At 35.5% G+C, this 18,718-nt stretch overlaps 1 protein-coding gene across 10 annotated transcripts in view; it reads right to left on the bottom strand.

The window, feature by feature from the left end:
* Positions 1-18,718, bottom strand: part of ERC2 (ELKS/RAB6-interacting/CAST family member 2) — a 916,980-nt gene that overhangs the window by 458,531 nt on the left and 439,731 nt on the right. For 8 of the 10 annotated variants that reach the window (XR_006385123.1, XR_006385122.1, XM_044253352.1 and 5 more), the window contains 3 exons: positions 15,595-15,735; positions 12,306-12,446; positions 8,262-8,297 (listed from right to left, as the gene is read on the bottom strand). Coding sequence is in view for 8 of the 10 variants with exons in the window: in XM_044253352.1 (XP_044109287.1) it covers positions 8,262-8,297; positions 12,306-12,446; positions 15,595-15,735 (318 nt within the window). In the remaining 2 variants the exon portion in view is untranslated. The remainder of the gene's footprint in view (positions 1-8,261; positions 8,298-12,305; positions 12,447-15,594; positions 15,736-18,718) is intronic. The other 2 variants (XM_044253356.1, XM_044253357.1) reach the window with 1 other exon arrangement.

The raw sequence follows: 18,718 nt of genomic DNA, 5'->3' as shown, positions 1-18,718 counted from the left end.
CTAATGATTCTTCCTCTTAAAACAAGAATACCTTTGAGTTAAATAGATCTCCGTATCAACGATAAGTGTCAGAATTCCCTGAAGAGTTATTAAATAAACGTGTAAATAGATACCATTTAAAAACTGTTAAGTCAATAGAAAGCTTTAAGAAAGAGTCATACAGAGGTGGATGAGTAGCAGCTACTTCTGGGTCATCACTAGTGTCCAAGCGAAGACTCAGGAGAGGAGAGTTTGTCATGACTGAACAGCTGGTGAATCCCTGATCCAACCTGAGTAGTGGGGGCAAATGTCTCCACAGAATTTATAAAAGATATTGCAAGTAACCACTTCTATTCAGCTTGAATCAATACTTTTCAGAGGATGGGCTGAAACTGTTACGCAGTGTAGCATGAGTGTGATATACTATGATCTACAAACATGAGGATTATACTATACTAAAGAAATACAGGAGAAAATTGAGCTTATAAAGCAACACTTCCTTCCAAGTTATAAGGTCAGAGCCTCCTCAAAAAATGAAGTGAAGGAAGCACTTTATTTGCATTTAGCAATGCTCTTGGCTTTTCAAATTATAACAATGGGTTCTCTAACCTAGAATGGCAGCTCCTAATAGGGATTAAAAGTAGATAACAGAATTGGACCTAATATACTTTAGACACTGCATAAAAAATATAGATATATATTTGAATAATCATTATCTGAACAAATTCCTACCATGGCATTCTCACCCATTCAAGGTTTAAAATAAAAATACACAGCAATTATTTCCCCTTATGGATCTGTTGATTTGAATTAGCTCCCCCAAAAGGTGAGGAAGCGACTGCCCACTTCATTCTAAGACACATCAGCTTTGTCCCCTCTCTTCATTAGTCAGGAATCTAACGCTTGAAAATGCAGATTGGTGTGGATTTAATGGTTTCAGAAGCTACTTATTATAAATATAAGGTAGAACACTGTCACTTTCAAAGACATCCACCAGTCATAAAATGAACAACAAAAAAAATGTCAATGAACATTCTTTTCTTAATGTAGAGATTTAATTTTGCTGATTAAACCAGTCAGTTTAAAGGCAAATCCAGATATCTGGTTCTGCCTCAACATTATTTCTGTTTAACTTTTAGAGCAACTCTCAAGCATCTCACAGAAACACAGATAGTTGGGAAAAAAATATTTCAGAAATGACTGTATTGCATATTAGATCAGTAAGTTCTGAGAAACCTCCAATTATGTTTTCCTACATTTATAAGGAAATTTCCCCCATAAATGGGAATAATCAAAACAAACTTTGGAGACTCATTGATGTGGGCAAGCCTTGGAATTTTGACATGAACTGACTTTGAAAGCCTGAATCAAGCACAAAAGAGGAATTTAGCCATGACTTAGGACAAGTAGTACATAACAATACCTAGGGGCTATTTTAATTATAGAATTTAGAACTATTTCAGGAAACAAAGCAAAGTTTCAAGTTAATATTATATTTCAATTAAAGTTAAGAGCAAAAAGTGATTTAAGCCAAATCAGAGTTGATAGTATCAATATGAAAAAATCACAAGTTTATTAATAATTTTCTTATAAGTTTTGGACATTGATTATTTTCAATAAAATTCTAGTTCATCATTCCAAGTGCCTAGAAAGGAAAGCATTAACTTTGGCCCAGAAACCTACTGTGAAACTGGGCAGGGAATATCCAATTATAATATTATATAGCATTCTTTCTTTGAAATGCGGCCTAACAATTTAAAAAAAATCATTTCTTTTAAAATAAACAAATGATTAGTCATGATCTTAAAGCACAAGCAGAACAGTAACTAATGAGCCTGATGGTTTTTCTTCCCTGTGCTTATGGGTTTTAGCAATAATTTGTTAAATTTATGCACAGTGAAAATATGATTCTTAATTGCAGCACTTTTGGGGGTTTAAACATTCCTTCCATATCTGAGCAGCAGAAGAGGGCAATATAAACTACTTTAAACATTGTATTTTATTTCAATCTTCTAAAAGAAGTTTCAACCTTCACATAATTCTGAGTTATGAACAAACCTTACTTTTTAAAAATAAAGGTTTGAAGGGTAATTATAGAACTGCGACATATTATAAAATTTACATTTTATTTTAAATCTAATTAATTAATACCAAATATAAAAGCTGAGCCTAAATAATACATTCAAAATCTAATAATGATATATCTTTGAATCTTAGCCTACTTAGTTCTAAAGGAAACTTCTTTTACAATTCTAGCTAAGTACATCCAGAATACTCACAATTTTCATATTACAACTATTCCAAAATGAAACTTTTCTTATAGATGGAATAAATAGGATATTTTTAGTATATGTGCTGCTAAAGCAAGCACCAAATAGGATATTTTAAAATAAATGAACAATGTTCAAAATAATTTTTCTTATATCACAAATATACAAAATAAAAAGAACCAACTGTATGCTTAACAGTTTTTAAGACCATTTAAACAAAAATACAATTATAATGTACCCCCTATTAACTATGGAATTTCATAAAGTTAGCAAAGTAAAGAACCGAACTAATTATCTGGATGTTCTGAAATAAAACATGTGACTTCAAATCTTAAATGTCATTACAAATATTACCTGAGTTCTTTAGCTACTAAAAGCCTGGAGCAAGCATGACGTGTGTGTGTTCGTGTGTGTGCATATGTTTGTACATGCTGTGTGCATGCTGTGAATTCTCTCTTAATATTTGCAATTTTCCATTGTGTTGGGGGGACTAGTCTATGAGTGAATCAAATAATTTTCATAAATAGTCCCCGAAAATCACAAAAATAAACCACTGTACCTAAACAGGGACTGTGAAAGCATTTATAATGCAGTGTGCACCATGTCCTTTGGATTGCAGAGTCCTATGATGACCTATAAATCAGAGACCTCACTGAACATTAACAAGACTTTTTTTTCTCACTACAGTGGAAAAATGCTTGGTTACATTAAAATGTGAGCCCTGCAAAAGATGCCGTTTGCAGAAAAGACAGGATTTCAATGGATAGTGACCAGGCAAGAGGCGGGGAGACTCACATGTGTGGAAGTACATTAGAGTGTTCTCAATTATCCCCTGGCCAGTCACAAAGTTGTCCTCAGTGTGTCCAAATCAGTCATTTGCCTTGCAGCAACAAGGATATTATACAATGCACTAAATTTAGGAGCCAGAAGCGCTAAAGTTTTATTAAAAATTTCTAAGAGACCTCTGGATACCATCTCTGGGCATAATAATTACTAGAGCTACGGCAAAGATGGTATTTGAGACTGGTGAATAAACCATATTATTTGTCTGGAATTAAGAACTAAGGGAAGAAAAAAAAATTCAACTGAAGATAACCTGCATAGTGTTTATAATGACAAGACAGAACTAATCCAGGAGTAGAGACTGGTAGTTAAGCTTAAGAAAGGTTATTATTATGAGAAATAATAAGGATACAAAGACAAAATTTTAGATTCCTAAGAAATGGCATTACAGCATCCCTTAGTACCTGGTGACTAAAGTACAAGTAAAGGAGTTTCAAAAGTAGGTTTATTTCTACTCCATGAAAAAAAATGTTCCCAGGAAGACTTCAAAGGTCAATCTTTATTTACTCTCATTCGGTTTAGATTAATGGATATAGATCTGAGTGTAAAAGTATGTTATTTAACAAAAACAATGAATTCACCAAAATTTATACAGGGGCCGTATTCAACATAAACATACAATAATAAGAGGAAATTTCCTAGGTACCAATAACTGGTTAGAAAATGAAAGGAGAAATATAGCATTAACCAAAAATTACCTCACATAAATTTTTAGTAACCTAAAAATCATATATATATATGTACACATATCTATATAGATAGATATGATACATCTATATAGATAGATATAGTAATATATATACTAATACTTAGAACTATCCTTAAAATATCACATGCCTATTAACAGGAAAATGTCAAACCTTTACTGTAAAAGATCTATGAAATAAAGAAAACTGCATCAAGTTCATGAATTGGAAGAAATAATATTGGAAAGATATCACTCTAAAAATTATTTTATAGGTTGAATATAATTAAAATTAAAATCACCAACAGTTGTGCTTTTTATTTGACAAGGTGATCCTGAAGTTTACTTGGAATAACAGAAAATTAAAGGCTAAGAACACTACAACAAAATGAAATAAAAAACAGAAAGAATTAGGGTGGAATTTGCCTCACTAGATACTTAAAAATATTGTAAAGCCACAATACTTAAAATTCTGACCCAAAAAGCAACAGACATTGATAAAACTGAATAGCTCAGAAATGAAGACATTCATCCAGATGAGAACTTCGTATACAATGAAATAGTATGAAGAAAAGTTGTTAAAGAATTATTTGATAAATGGTGCTGGGAAAATTAGTTGATCATTTGAAAATATACAATGTTAAAACTTCACCTCTCCACAGAAATCAAAATACACTAAACACAGATAAAGGTGTTAAACTGGTGTAAAAGGTAACATTTAAAAGATTTGGGGCACGGCTCAGTGGGTTAAAGCCTCTGCCTTCAGCTCAGGTCATGGTCCCGGGATCCTGGGATCGAGCCCCACATCGGGCTCTCTGCTTGATGGGGAGCCTGCTTCCTCCTCTCTCTCCACCTGCATCTCTACCTACTTGTGATCTCTGTCTGTCAAATAAACAAATAAAATCTTTAAAGATAAATAAAAGTTTTAAATGTAAGTGAGTGCCTATTCTTCAAATCAGAGAATGGCTTCTAAGCCTAAAGAAAACGAGAAAATTCTAAAGGGAAACACGGGTCAAGAAACCTAAAAATAGTTAGTTTTCTTTATTAAAAAAAAATTTAGGGGCACCTGGGTGGCTTAGTTGTTAAGCGCCTGCCTTCGGCTCAGGTCTTGATTCCAGAGTCCTGGGATCAAGCCCGGCCATCGGGCTCCGTGCTTGGTGGGAAATTTAAAAAATTTAAATGAGGGTGCCTGGGTGGCTCGGGGGTTATGCCCCTGCCTTCAGCTCGGGTCATGATCTCAGGGTCCTGGGATCAAGCCCCACATTGGGCTCTCTGCTCAGCAGGGAGCCTGCTTCCTCCTCTCTCTCTCTGCCTGCCTCTCTGCCTACTTGTGATCTCTCTCTGTCAAATAAATAAATAAAATCTTAAAAAAAAAAAAGATTAAAAAAAAATTTAAATGAGGTGTGCCTGGATGGCTCAGTCAGATAAGCATCTCCTTTGGCTCAAGTTATGATCCCAGGGTCCTGGGATCAAGCCCTGAATCTGGCTCCCTGCTCAGTGGGGAGCCTGCTTCTCCTTATCCTTCTGTCCCTCCCCTCTCTAGTGCGCTTCCTCTCTTGCTCTCTCTCAAATAAATAAAATCTTTTTAAAAAATTTAAATGAAATGAAATATTGCCATAAATCTGACAGTTTCTATATAAAGTATAGAACAACTCATTCTAACCAATGAACAAAACAGCAAACTCAAAAGCAAGTGCTTACATGACCAAAAGAAACAATTTGCAAAAGAAAAATACAAGCAGCTAGAAAATGTTTTAAAAACCCCAACCACTCCAGTGATTGAAGAAAATAAAGTTAATGACAAAAAAAAATCCACCTGTGCACTTGTTCAAGTTATGAAAAATGACATTTCTTGGTATTGGTCAGGGTGTGGCAGAAAGGCTACCTTTATTCACTGCTGAAAGAAAAGTGTCAAGATAGAACTTCTCTTAAATGCAACACAGTAAGAACTACTGGGAGCTTTTAAAAATCATTGGCCAGAATTCATTCCATGACAAACATAAAAATGTGGGGAGATTAACATGGGAAATGTTTTTCAGAGCATTATATACTGGCAAAAAAAGTTGGGGAGAGATGAGCCACATTTGGGGAGTGAGTAAATATAGTGACATATCACATAATCAATAAGATAGTGTTTTGGAAGAATAGTTACTGTAGAAAATGCTGACGATACATTATAAAAACAATATACAATTCAATAAACACGGACATAATTTGGTGAAAAGAAGAGCATTAGATGAGAAAAAAAAGGAGAGAGAGGGAAGGAAAAATGAAAGACGGGGGAAGGGAGGGAAGAGGGAAAAAGGAAAAAGAGAAATAAAGAAAGGAGAGGATAAAAATAACAAAAAAGATGTCTGAGTAGGGAACCCCACAAATGCTCTTAGTGATTATCTTTGTGCCAGGCAATGTTCTGTCATTTTATTTTCTCCTATACTTCCCTACTTTTGCAAATTCTCCACTGTGACCATATGTTATTTTTATAACCAGAATAACATGTTTTTTTTTTTTTAAACTATTAAGAAGAGAAAATCCATCAAGCTGCATCCCTATCGGTCCAAAAAAGAACTAGACCCTGAGAATATCTCCAGACAGGGAGAGTCAAAATAATGAGGGGCTGGCTATACTCCCAGATGCCAAACCAGTGGGTTAGCCTAATTAATTCAAGGAGAAAAGTTTGTTTTTGCTTCCTGGAGACCCACCACTGTGGTTGAAAAGTCCAATAAGTGCCACATTACCAATATTTCTGGAAATGGTCTTAAAGTTAACGGAGCTGTTTCTTTGGTCCTACCTACTCTGACAGAGATGCTGAAATCCTGTTGTGGTTCTGATAACTCTTTGCTGTTACAGGAAAAAAAGCCCTCCCCAGTTGTCCTGCACATACCCAAAGTGTGACATACATAGGTTTTCTTCCTGTCCCCAACTAGTAAATGTGAAACAACTTCACTGGGTTTATTTTACACCTTTTAAAAATGATCTACTCATTTTTCCAGGGTCAATTTTCAAGCTTAAAGATAGTCCAATCTTATCTTTCTTCACATACCCATTGTCTAGACCCTGCCTATGAACATTCCCATTCAAGGGGACGTCTGTGTGGCTCAATGGGTTAAGCGATTAATTCTTGACTTCAGTTCAGGTCATATCTAGGGGTTATGAGATCAGGCCCTAGTCCATCCAGCTCATGTACTAGACGTGGAGCCCGCATAGGATTCTCTCTCTCCCTCTCCCACCCCCCACCCTCCAAAAAACCTAAATAATAATAAAGAGCACTCCCATACAAATGTTAACGGATAGGAAATTTAGATTATTTTTCCTGCTCTGCTAAAAATCATATTTGGGGAAAGAGATTAATAAAGATGCACCAATGGAAATTGAGAAATTCGGTTTGTAAAAATAAAATGTTTTAAAGAATGGAATGTAGAGGTTGAATCTATATATACTTTAAAACAATTTTTTAATAAACATATAATGTATTTTTAGCCCCAGGGGTACAGGTCTGTGAATTGCCAAGTTTACACACTTCACAGCACTCATCAACCTAATTAAATACACCCAAGCATCTTGTGTATCATGCCGTATGCATCCTGGAATAGCAGCTTAACAAAAAGTTGTTGGCTGAATTGTTCCTTTATCTATGCTATTCCATTTTCCCATGATGGGAATTCTTAAATAGGACATAATTAGAATGCATGATAGCACAGATCACATCTGCCAAATGACAAATTCTGGTCACCTTGAGGTAATATTTCACCCAGTTAAGCCAGTTGAGTTGACAAAACAAAAAGGTCTTTCTTCTTTAATAAGTTAAAGAAGCAAATAAACTGCTTCATATAAATGCACACCTGTCATTAGGATAAAAAAAAAATCAGTGGTGGCATCTGGGCCAGCCATTTTACATATATTTTTACTAGTTACCTGTTTTGTGTACCATTAAGCTATAATCAGAATTGTTACTATCTGTTATTAGGAGGCTATATTTTAGTTTGTCCTCAGCCAAATGACATGTTTTTAACTCTTACAAAACCCACAATAATGTTAGGCATTTACCAATCTCAAAGAGCATAGCCCTATTTTTAAATCTAAGCCTATTTTAACTTCTACCATTTGAATGTCATTTACATTGACTTACTTGCTACTTTACAAATGCTATCCTTTTTCACACAGATAGCTCTGAGTTAGAAGGAACGAAGAAAAGTTCTAAGAGCCTCGATCTGCAGCTGACCTCTGCTTTTCCATAGCCTTAAAGCTGAAGTTAAGAAGGAGGCAATATCAGAGCTGGCATTATTTTCTTGAGTTCTTAATTTTTAAATTTCACATTCAAAAGAAATGGCAGCGGCCTTTGCACAGGTCATTTCTTTTGAAGAACAGAAATGAGAAGAGACTCATATATATTTTTGAAACCTCCCCAGTATGGCACACCGTGACATGTGATCAATGGATCCTCATGCTTTGATATGTTACAGCGGCAACTTTCAGAAATGACTTACTGGGTTGTACATCTGATTGAACAACTGCTCAGCTTGCTACATTGCAAAGTTGGGGAGGCATTGAAGCACAGACAGGGAAAGAAGGAAAGATCCGGAAAAACAGCATTAGCTCAACAAATCCAGTGCATTTGCACAGACGAACTGGTTGTTAAAAAAGAAGAAACTTCAGTTTTTAAACATTCCACAGTGAAAGTGAGAGACTCTAGGGAAATAGAAATGTTGACTTTGGCTCCTAAAAAAGAATAGCTGGAATAAGAAATTTAAGGTTTGTGTTACTTTCCCTTTCTCAAGTTAAATAGCCCATGAAATAAAGAAAGCTGTCCACTTTTGATGATACATGAAGTGCTGGCCTCTAGCAATGAATCAGAAGAAGTACTTTTGGCCAAGCTGGCAATTTATTACCTGAACTTCAAAGATGGTAATAATAAAAGATTAATTAAATCTTATCATTGAATTTATAGCTCTTCTTTTATATTAACACAAGCCTGAAGTTTCTATTCAGTCTAATTTTAGGAAAATATAGATCAGCAAACAGCAGGTTAGCAATAGCAAAATATCAGTAAGCAAGACATTACAAGATTAACAGTAAATGGGGAGAAGAAAAAAATTAAGTCATCAGGAAGAAAAAAGGAACCAAAATAAACTGTTACCCATTGCCCATTACCAGTTCCTACTATTAGTTCATAATCAATAAAAATGTAATTTTTAGTGACTATCCCATTATGTTCCAAGTGCTTCAGAATTTGTAAAGTTCTCCAGTCTATTTTGTGTAGAAGATTTCAATTTTTGTGGATTTAAATGTACTGAATATTATCTAAAATATCAGTTTCAGGTTCTACTTCTTAAATAACTACATCATTAACTTGGGGTTCAATGTCAAGTTATAGAAGGTGAAATACTGTAGGAACTTTCACTTTGCTTTAAGCTGAGACATGTGCCTTTAAAGAGCCTGAACTTTTCATTTGCTCAGCTTTGATGAGCATGGTTTAAAAAAACCCACTTTCCTCAAAGATGATATTAATTGGAAAACTACCAAATCATAACATTTTGAATTGTTGCTTCTCAATTGATTTCTAGTTAGATAAAGTAAAATTATTTCTACATATTGAACGACATATTTTTTTGAAAGACAAAATTATCCACATGTCACTAATGAAGTTCTTCTCAAGCTCTGAGTGCCTACTTAAGATTAATGAACGCAGTAATTGGTAAAGCACACTCATAACTCGTTGGGCTATGTGGTTACTATCATTCTATCAACCTCATTAATATCAGGAAAACTTTCCTCACATATGAATATTTGATGGCACTGTTTTTAAGATGTGGGATGCAAACTTTGAGGAACAGTTCCTTTTCTGCCTATAACCATTTTTCATCATGAACTATTTGGAGACTTAAATTAACAGTATAATAAAGAGTTAAAAGTAACTAGGCATGTGAAAGTTCTCCACAAACTTTTATGTAAAAACTCACCTTACCAATGTCAAGAATTGTTCATAAGACAAAAATAAATTTAAATCCAATGTGGATCTCATTGTCACTGGCAAAACAAGGTTTCTGTTCAGCTAAACACATCTACGATGTTGTGTATATTTTATGGCAAAAATACATGGACGCTCACAAATCTTGAGCAAAATTCCATAGGGAATTCATGGTTTATTTATGACATAATAAAACTATTATGTTTTCAGCTTTCATTTAGTAAACCTTTATATTTTATTCACAAGTCACACACCCTTTTATTTAAAAGGAGGCCCAGACACTCCTTAAGCTTTTATAGCTGCTTATTTTTCCATGAGTAAATGATGTGTTTATATGTATATTCACATACTGTTGGCTTATATTTTCAAATATTTCATGTAGATCTCAATTCTTTTTAAGGTGATGGGTACTTGAGGTTTTTACGGAACTATTTATTAGCAGAAATTAAAGACTACTAGAGAAGTATTTAAAACTTTTGAATTTAGTTGATGCTAGAAAGCCAAAAATAACAAAATAGCATCTGCAGGTTAGGTATGAAAATATTTAAATTATAATTAGCTTATTTAATTTCACTGTACTATGCATTTAGGAGATAATATAAGCAAACATTATTTATATACTTAGAAATAAGTTATCTTTTCTTAAATTAAATAGATCCCTACAGCAAGACAACCATTTTTGTTACTTTAACCCTGGTGATGTGGCAGAATGTTAAAATATTGTCAGGAATATTATTATGCTAAAATGCTTGCAGGATTTGCTCTGTGAGTTTTAGCACACAGTGTCAACTGAGAGTTGGAAATGACACCCTCTGAGTGACTCTTTCGGCAAATCAGAGCTACACTGAAAGAAACTAAATTGAAATGCATAGACATTCACTTATTAAACCAGTCAAGTCATATACATGGAAACCATAAGTGTCAATATGGGAAACTTCTCCTTTTAATTACTAGAGGTTTTCAAATTCTATAGGTGACCTACACTAAAAGGGAGTATATCAAGTATGTATCTGCAGGAATAATATATGTGGTGGCCTCAGCTCCACAATGGCCACAGAGAGTTGATGAACGTATCTTTCATGGCCAGGTCTAATTGAGGTCCTCCTTCAGGACTCAGCACAATGCAATTGAGGTAAGCTAATGCAAAGCAAGTCAATCAAGTCTTCTCACAGTTATCTTAAAGCTGCCTTGTGATCACGAAACTGTTCATTAAACTAAAAGTACCTTCCCTAGGTTCATTTCTTGAGACGTACATGTATGCATAACATATTACAGAACACATTCATGTATGTGTCAGGCATGTATTATCATACACCCAATGCATAAATAGCCAAGTCAACTGCCACTTAAGCACCCTCAAATGGGCCATTTAAATTCTTCTCTTTATTGTTTGAGGTTTTTGCTTAACTAGATATTGCTTGAAAAAAGTGAGACACAGAGTGGATGAAAAGTAAATTTTGCAATACAGAGATTTTTCTTGCTGTTTTGCTGTACAGGGATTTGACTCTATCTTTTTTAGTAAGGAGACTTTCTTTACTAGTGTGAAATTTCTCAGGACAATTTCCTAAAATTCTGTGAACAGAGTATATCACATTTCAGTTATATATTGTACCATACAAAATAGTAATATTCAATTTTTAAATATTCAGAATAATTTCTCTACAGATATATGATGCCTTAACATCCTTATCATCCACATCACGTATTTTCATAACTTTAGCAAATAAATCCCCATTCCAGTGTGCTATAAATTATACAGTCAAATTTTATTATATGCTTTACTTGATTATTTAGATTCTTATTATCTCTTTTGAATTAACTTTATAAGTTGTCAAAGGGAAACAAAATGCTTAAACTCATAAAATTATGAGTTTTATATGAACAATGAGTGCAGACGTACCAAACAACACAGGGAAAAAGTCAAAGGAATGATGCATGACTAGAAAGGTACTCCACAAAAATGTCCAGTTCAGAGAAAACATGTTAATGCTGCAATGTAAAGATACTGTTTTCTTTTACAAAGTCTTCTACATTCAACAAGCTTTCTAAGATATTAAGGTCATTTTTGGTTAAGTACAAATAGTCATCCCACAGATATTCTAGGGACTTGGACTATTTGGGTGGACTTCTAGAAATTTAATATTGTCAAGTAAACTTTTACAAAGCTCCAATACAAAAATTAACCTACTTCTGAAAGTAGTAAAAGTTTATCAACATATAATGGGAACCCAGATTCTTTGATTTGTTACAAACATTTTCACTTTTGTTTTTATAGTTGAGATTTACCCAGAGAGTAGTAGCTTATTTTTATAATATATATATTTTTTTACTTCCACTACTATTTTCATCTGTTTTTCAAGTTCTTTTTCAGACAGGAAACCTAAGATATTTTTTCAGGTTCACTGGCCAATTTGATGCAGACTTCATGAGTTAAGAGTGCCTAATTCTCTTATCACCAGACAGCAAAAGATAAGGGGTTTGTTTCTTTGCAAAATATCTCTTCCTTTTCCATTTTATAAATTCATTGTAAAATGAGCATTTTTTTTCCTTGGATTTCACTTACCTTTTTTAACTGTGCTTCCAATTTGCTACATTCTTCTTTCTTTTGTTCAATGGCTATTTCTAGAGATTTTAATTTGGAGTCTCTTTTCAGCCCTGCTGAGGCTAATGAAGATGCATGTTCCTTGAGGTCAATTAAACTAGACTGAAAGGAAAGAACACTAGTAAGTAAAACACCGCAATTTCTACTAGTCTTCAATTTGATTACATTGATTCTCTGCATAGTAGTAAAGTGTGCATTAGACAGAAAGGGTAAATATAGTCTTACTAAGGTAACAATAGCTGGCTCTGGCCAGGAAATTAAAATTGGCCAGCTTACAGAATCGAGCAGGATCTAATTGCAGTAGAATCAAACGTGACCAAATGGTGTGGTCAGTAAATGCATGTTTCATGTCTCAAAGTCATGCTGATGATGTAAGTCCCAAGGTGGTCTTTACATGTCATGGCAAAACAGACACCCCAAAACTTCCATTTACATTTATTGCTGTCAAGTCGTGCAGACTCTAAGATAAATATGAAAGAAAATACTAACTCTAATGCTTTCCCCCCCAAAGGGCAAATTAAATATAAAAGAAGTATCTTGTTAAGTTTTTATTAAATTCCATTTCTTTAATAGTATCTAAGATATCTTCCATAGAATCAAAGATAAAATTATTTTAAAATTTAAAGACTTTACGTCCCAGTCCTTTGTAAATCCTAATTCAACAGAGATAGTGAATCTCCCCATTTCAGACATGGGTTTGCCTACATTGTTCCACTCATCAATCATGCCCAGAAACCAAGAGTTCCCTTGGATAGTCTGAATTTCAAAAAGTAAAGTAAATATGTGCATATATCAGGGAACATAAATTTGCTTAGCTAAGAAGGCAATGTCTATTATCAAACATGAAATGATTAGCAGCATCTAATACTGTATCCAAAATATTCAGGTATTATCCAAAATCAGACTTTGTGAATTTCCTTTATATCCCTCTGCAGCATCTAGAAGGACACTAAGCACACAGTGGCCACTCAGTAAATGATATCAGCTAATATTTTGTGTCTGAGCTACTTCCTGGGCCCTGGAATAATCTTGTTGATGATAATATGACCATCACTCAGCAAACTATCCAGCTCCTAACAACCCTCTGGAGAACAGAGCAGCCACTCTCATCTTTCAGATCAAGAAACTGAGGGTCACAAGAACTGTCTTTTCTAAGGTTCCTGACCTATTAAAGGAAGACAGAGGTCTCAAACCCAGAACTCTGACTCCAATTTCAATGTTCTTTATCATACTACTCCCACAGAAATAATAATAGACCTTGCAATCTAGGCATTTTGTCATGACGAAGGTGATTATCACTGCAAATAAATTATAAGCTGACAACAATTATATGTTGTTTTTCTCTATACATTTTAAATTGCCAGGTCTGATAGCTTTATGTGTCAACTTGGCTAGGCTATATAGTCCCCAGTTACTCAATCAAACACTAATAGGTGTTTCTATGGAGGTATTTGGTAGATGTAACTAAAAACTATCATCAGTTGATTTTAAATAAAGGATATTATTCTCCAAATCTGGGTGGGCCTGAGCCTATCAGTTGAAAGGCCTTAAGAGCAGGACTGAGATTTCCCTGAGAAGGAAGAAATCCACCTGTGGACTGCTGTGCCAGTTCCTGTCTGGAGTGTTTCCAGCGTGCCCTTCCTGATGGCCTACCCTATGGATTTCAGACTTGCCTAGCCAGCCCCCATAACTATGTAAGCCAATTCCTTGCAATAAACTTCTTAACATGGTTAAATTTCTTAATACAGTTCTGTTTTTCTGGTAGAACCTTGACTGACACACCCATCCCACTGGCAGGAACATTACTATACAGGAACAATAAATGTTTGCTGAAATGCTTGTCTGAAATCATACAAGGTAGGCATTGTTTACAAAATTATTTTCCTTTAAAGCTATGCTCCACAACATCATCAAGATCTCTTTTCAATCACATATATATAGTTGAGATTATAGATATATATATCATATATATATTGTTGAAATTATATATATATATATATTTTTTTTTTAAGGTCCGGATCCATGAATAACACAATCAGTTATTCAAATTGCAAATGAGATCAAAGCTTCTGTGCATTCTGTTATATACCAACTACAGTAATTACAGATCCCCTAAGTCAGATTTAGCAGTGAAATAGTAGGAGAGAATTTACATTCCTCATTTTCCTATCAAAGAAATAATCTCTTTTGTAAAAAAAACAAAAACAAAAAGCGCACTTATATTTTAGGGAACTTGCATTTTGTTTCTATTACTCATCAAATCTCCCAAACTTAGATTCCTCATTTAGACAGTACTTTAATTTGTAGAGAATTACCAAAACCAAAGGCTGAGGTAATAATCTGGTGCTGGAAAACGGACACCTATGCATGATACAGTCCAATAGGAGGAAAGAATCTGTGATAGCCCTAAAGGAGATGGACATTTCCTATGGACAAAAATAAGTGTGAAGGGGCCAGTTGTGAACAATAGCACATATCTCAGAGTTCTGGAGACTGAATAAAATAACATGCAATGCTGCTTCTCAAACTTCTCCATCAACGTATCCCTAAGTAAACTAAAGGAGGTAGAGGTATCTATCCCTCAGAGCGGGGGAGTATAGCCCTACCCATCCTCTCCATAACCCCCAAGCAAATAATTTCTTTGAAGTATATTGTTTTACTTAAAAAATGCAGGTAGGATTTGTATTCTGCATTCATGTTTGCTCTAGTATGAAAACATTGTTCTAAATTATTTATCATAATGTAAAATCGGTATTCCAGAAGAATCGTCACATTTAACATATACTTTGTGTCTAGCATGGTACTGTATCCCCTAACCTGGAAGTATTCAGTGATCTGGTTGAGCAGCACAGATCAATGTAAAGCACGCAACACAAGGACTGGCATGTAATAGACCCTCAGTAAGTGCAGACGTTGTTGTTATTATTATTATTGATATTGTTGTTATCCCAAGCAAAACCTCATGGCACAGTAAAAAATTACAGAATCCTCTAAACCACACAAATGTGGTAAAACATCAAGAAAACTTTCAAGGAGCTACATTGTATGCAGTGAGAGTAGAGACGAGGGCATAAGGCATCCTGATAAAGGGAGTTATGGTAAATATTTTCCTTTGAACTCCAATGGCTTTGACAAGGAAAGGTAACTATGTCCCCAAACCTTCACACAGACCCTCAATCTCACCCTCTAGTCTCTTGAGGCTCCTGAGAATGGGACTATCAGCATGGTTCATTTGTTTTTCCAGACTCACCTCTTTTTCAGTTAGTTCAGCTTGTAAAGCATTGACCTTCTCTTTCAGATCTTTGTTCTCTTTTCGGAAAGATTCTATCTCTTCTAGTCTTTCCCGATCATCTCTCTCCCGCTGTTCTTTCAAACGCTCAATTATTCTCTCCTGTGAGGCAATTACCAAAAGAGAAGTGAGAAACCATCAGTTGTATGTCAAGGCACACTACAAAAGGAAATAGGAGGCAATAAACGTAAGAAATGCTCTACATGAGTCAACACACGCAAGACAGTTAAACTTGGGTTTCTGAAGACAGGCTGTGCATAACAGCATTTGGGAAAGACAATCAATATGGCTTTTGGCTTACTAATAAAAGTCAGCATCACAGCATTGCAAGGGATCTTAATGTTCAAGGTATGAGGCTGTTCTTGGTTCATGGTGGTATTTGGGAAATTCCAAAAGCAGTTCCAGAAGGTTTAGGCACCAAGACTCTAGGTTTATGAAAGACTTTAATGGACGAGTGGAAGAAGGACAATTAACCTCTTGGTTCAAACTTCTTTGCTTGGCTTTCCTATTCCTTTGCTTGGTTTCCAAAAAAACTTCCTTGGTTTCTGAAGATTCTGCTCTGGCTAGAAAGGGGATCTAAGCAGGGCAAGACGTATGCCCTTCAGGACTTAGGTCTGAACTAATAGTGAGAACTTGAAACCAAATAAAGAATGAGCTCACTGGATAAGTGATTTGCCAATGTACCTAGAGATGACCATTTTTCCTCCATATTTTTCCAATGGCTTCTTGGCAATCAGTAGAGACTCCAACAAAACTTTGCTTTAATTTGACAAAGTTCAAATAGCAGCTTTCCTTTACTGAGAGTTTCTTACATGCTAGGCACTGCAGTAAACCTTTCTTCATCTAGACTTCATCACAACTGCACGGTCTGAGCCAGTGCTATTGGTAACAGTATGGTAGGAAACCCAGGCCCAAAGACCGGCTAAATCATCCAAGGTGACCCAGCACATAAACAGAAGGCACAGCCTAGCATCCAGGGCTCTCTGAGTCTTAGCCATGTGCATGAGACCACACTGTCAAAAACAGATGCATGGAGCCAGTTAAGGAGATCTGAGAACCTTGCGTCCCCTGACTTACATGCTGAAATGAAAGCACTGGTCTGGTAGACATGGTCTCCAAAAACGTGAAATCTAACCAGTATCAAAATAAAAGCCTTCTTCTTTTTAAGTAAAATTGAACTAGGGTGAAGTTTGAGCTAGATTTCTAAAATTTGTTTCAAATTACCCAACACATATTTGAACTTTCTTTAGGATGGCAAAATAAAAAAATACTGATGCCACAATTACTCTTAAGGACCCTGATATTATCTTTTATATTCTTATAAGTATGTAGTATGAGACAAGGCCTGATATGTAAGAAACATAAAACAGTATATGATTCAGAGGGAGGTTAGTTTTAACACTTAGCCTGTGATTTAAGTCCCCCCAGGGAAGCAACTGTTCTACCCCAATGACAGTAATTTATGTATCTAATGCTCTCAAGGAAAAAAAGAAGTATCATTATTGTTTTGTAATTAGCTAAAAACACTTTAAAATGAAGTATGTTATTACAACAGTGGGGGTGGAAACAGAACAAATCAGTCTACTAATTGTCTACATTTGTTTCTTCTTGATTCCGGTTATAGTCCTATTTGACTCTGCCTGTGACACTGGTGAGTGGATAATTATGCCATCTACAAAAAAAGAAAATGGCCTCAGTGCACAGGAAGTCTCTCAAGGGCTTTTGAAATTTTCAGCAGCTGAACCCTCACTGCCTTATGCCTACACTCATTGCAAAAGCATCACAACTGGTCACCCGGCCACCAGGCCCTATTCATGCCATCACTGCCACCACATGAGCTGTTGGAGTGACATTTTTTTAAGTCCCACTGTGTCACCTCACTGCTTGGAAACTTTCCCAGGAACTGGTCTGGCTGGATTATGTGGCCTTTATTCCCACTCAGTGCCCTTCTTATGGTTTTACTGTATATCTATCCTCCCAGCCTAGCTTTCCAAAGAGCAGCACTCAAATCCTACGACTCTTAACTCAGGGCTGAGCAAACTGTCTGGCATACAACAGGCAATTAAAGACGCTGAAGGAAGGAATAAGAGTAGTGAGAACTCAACTTAGGGACTGTCTTAGCTTCAAAGGAAGGGAAATAAAATTAAGTATGCATGTTAACATCTAGAAGGTATCAGAGTCATTTGGTAAGTAGGTTGATTTGCTCTAAGCACTTGTACTATTGACTGGGCATCGATGACAAAAAAAATCAGCAAGCACTACAATGTTTTTAAGTGTTATTGATGATTCAATACTACAAAATATTTCTCCGTCAATCACAAAACTAATTTAACTGTCAGCCACGCAGGGCCAGATGTCAAAAACATGTGTTAAAAGGCCCTAATATGCCATGATCTACTTGATTAACAACTAACTTGCAGAAATTCCAACAACGTGTTCTTGTTTTAGTCTTATTTGCATTGGCAAGTCTTTCTTGCGCACTCATCTGGCTCTGCACAGGTCTAATCTATTTGTGCTTTATCACTGAGCGGGAACTGAATTACAGCAGCCTCCGGCTCTGCTATCTGCCTTTCTCAACTGCTTATCTGCTATGCGGCTACAGCAACGCTTGGCGAGACCAGCTTTATAAATCCTGTGGGTTCCGTCTCTTGAGCTTCTGTGTGTCAATCCTAGAACAAAGTCATACTCAATCTTAACTTGCTAAGTGGCATTAGTTTTTGCACTGTGAATATGTATATAAATTCTCAGAAACTAAAATGAATAACACACTCCCCAAAGGTCATAATTCAAGTGGAATGGTGAATAGTGCCTAATAGGTTCCATTCATCAGCCAAATGACAGCAAATAATTAGATGTTCTTATGAGTCCATGGTTTTTAATTAATCATTTTATTTTTTGTACCATATCTTGTTCCAGGGGATCTGTTCAATTAAATGTGGATAAAACTGGAACTTGTGAGGGAAGGACTACTAAAGGTGGTCATGATGTTGTAAAAACAGCAATTACTAGAAGGTTTGCGTTTCAGTCACATTCCATGACGGGTGACCTCAGTGGCCTTGGGACAGTCCAGGAAGGCAACAAAGTC

Source organism: Neovison vison, chromosome 6 (genome assembly GCF_020171115.1).
Source record: "Neovison vison isolate M4711 chromosome 6, ASM_NN_V1, whole genome shotgun sequence".
In the NCBI taxonomy this organism is placed as follows: Eukaryota; Metazoa; Chordata; class Mammalia; order Carnivora; family Mustelidae; genus Neogale; species Neogale vison.
The sequence above is the reverse complement of the archived record's forward strand: the minus strand, read 5'-3'. Positions and strand labels throughout refer to the sequence as shown.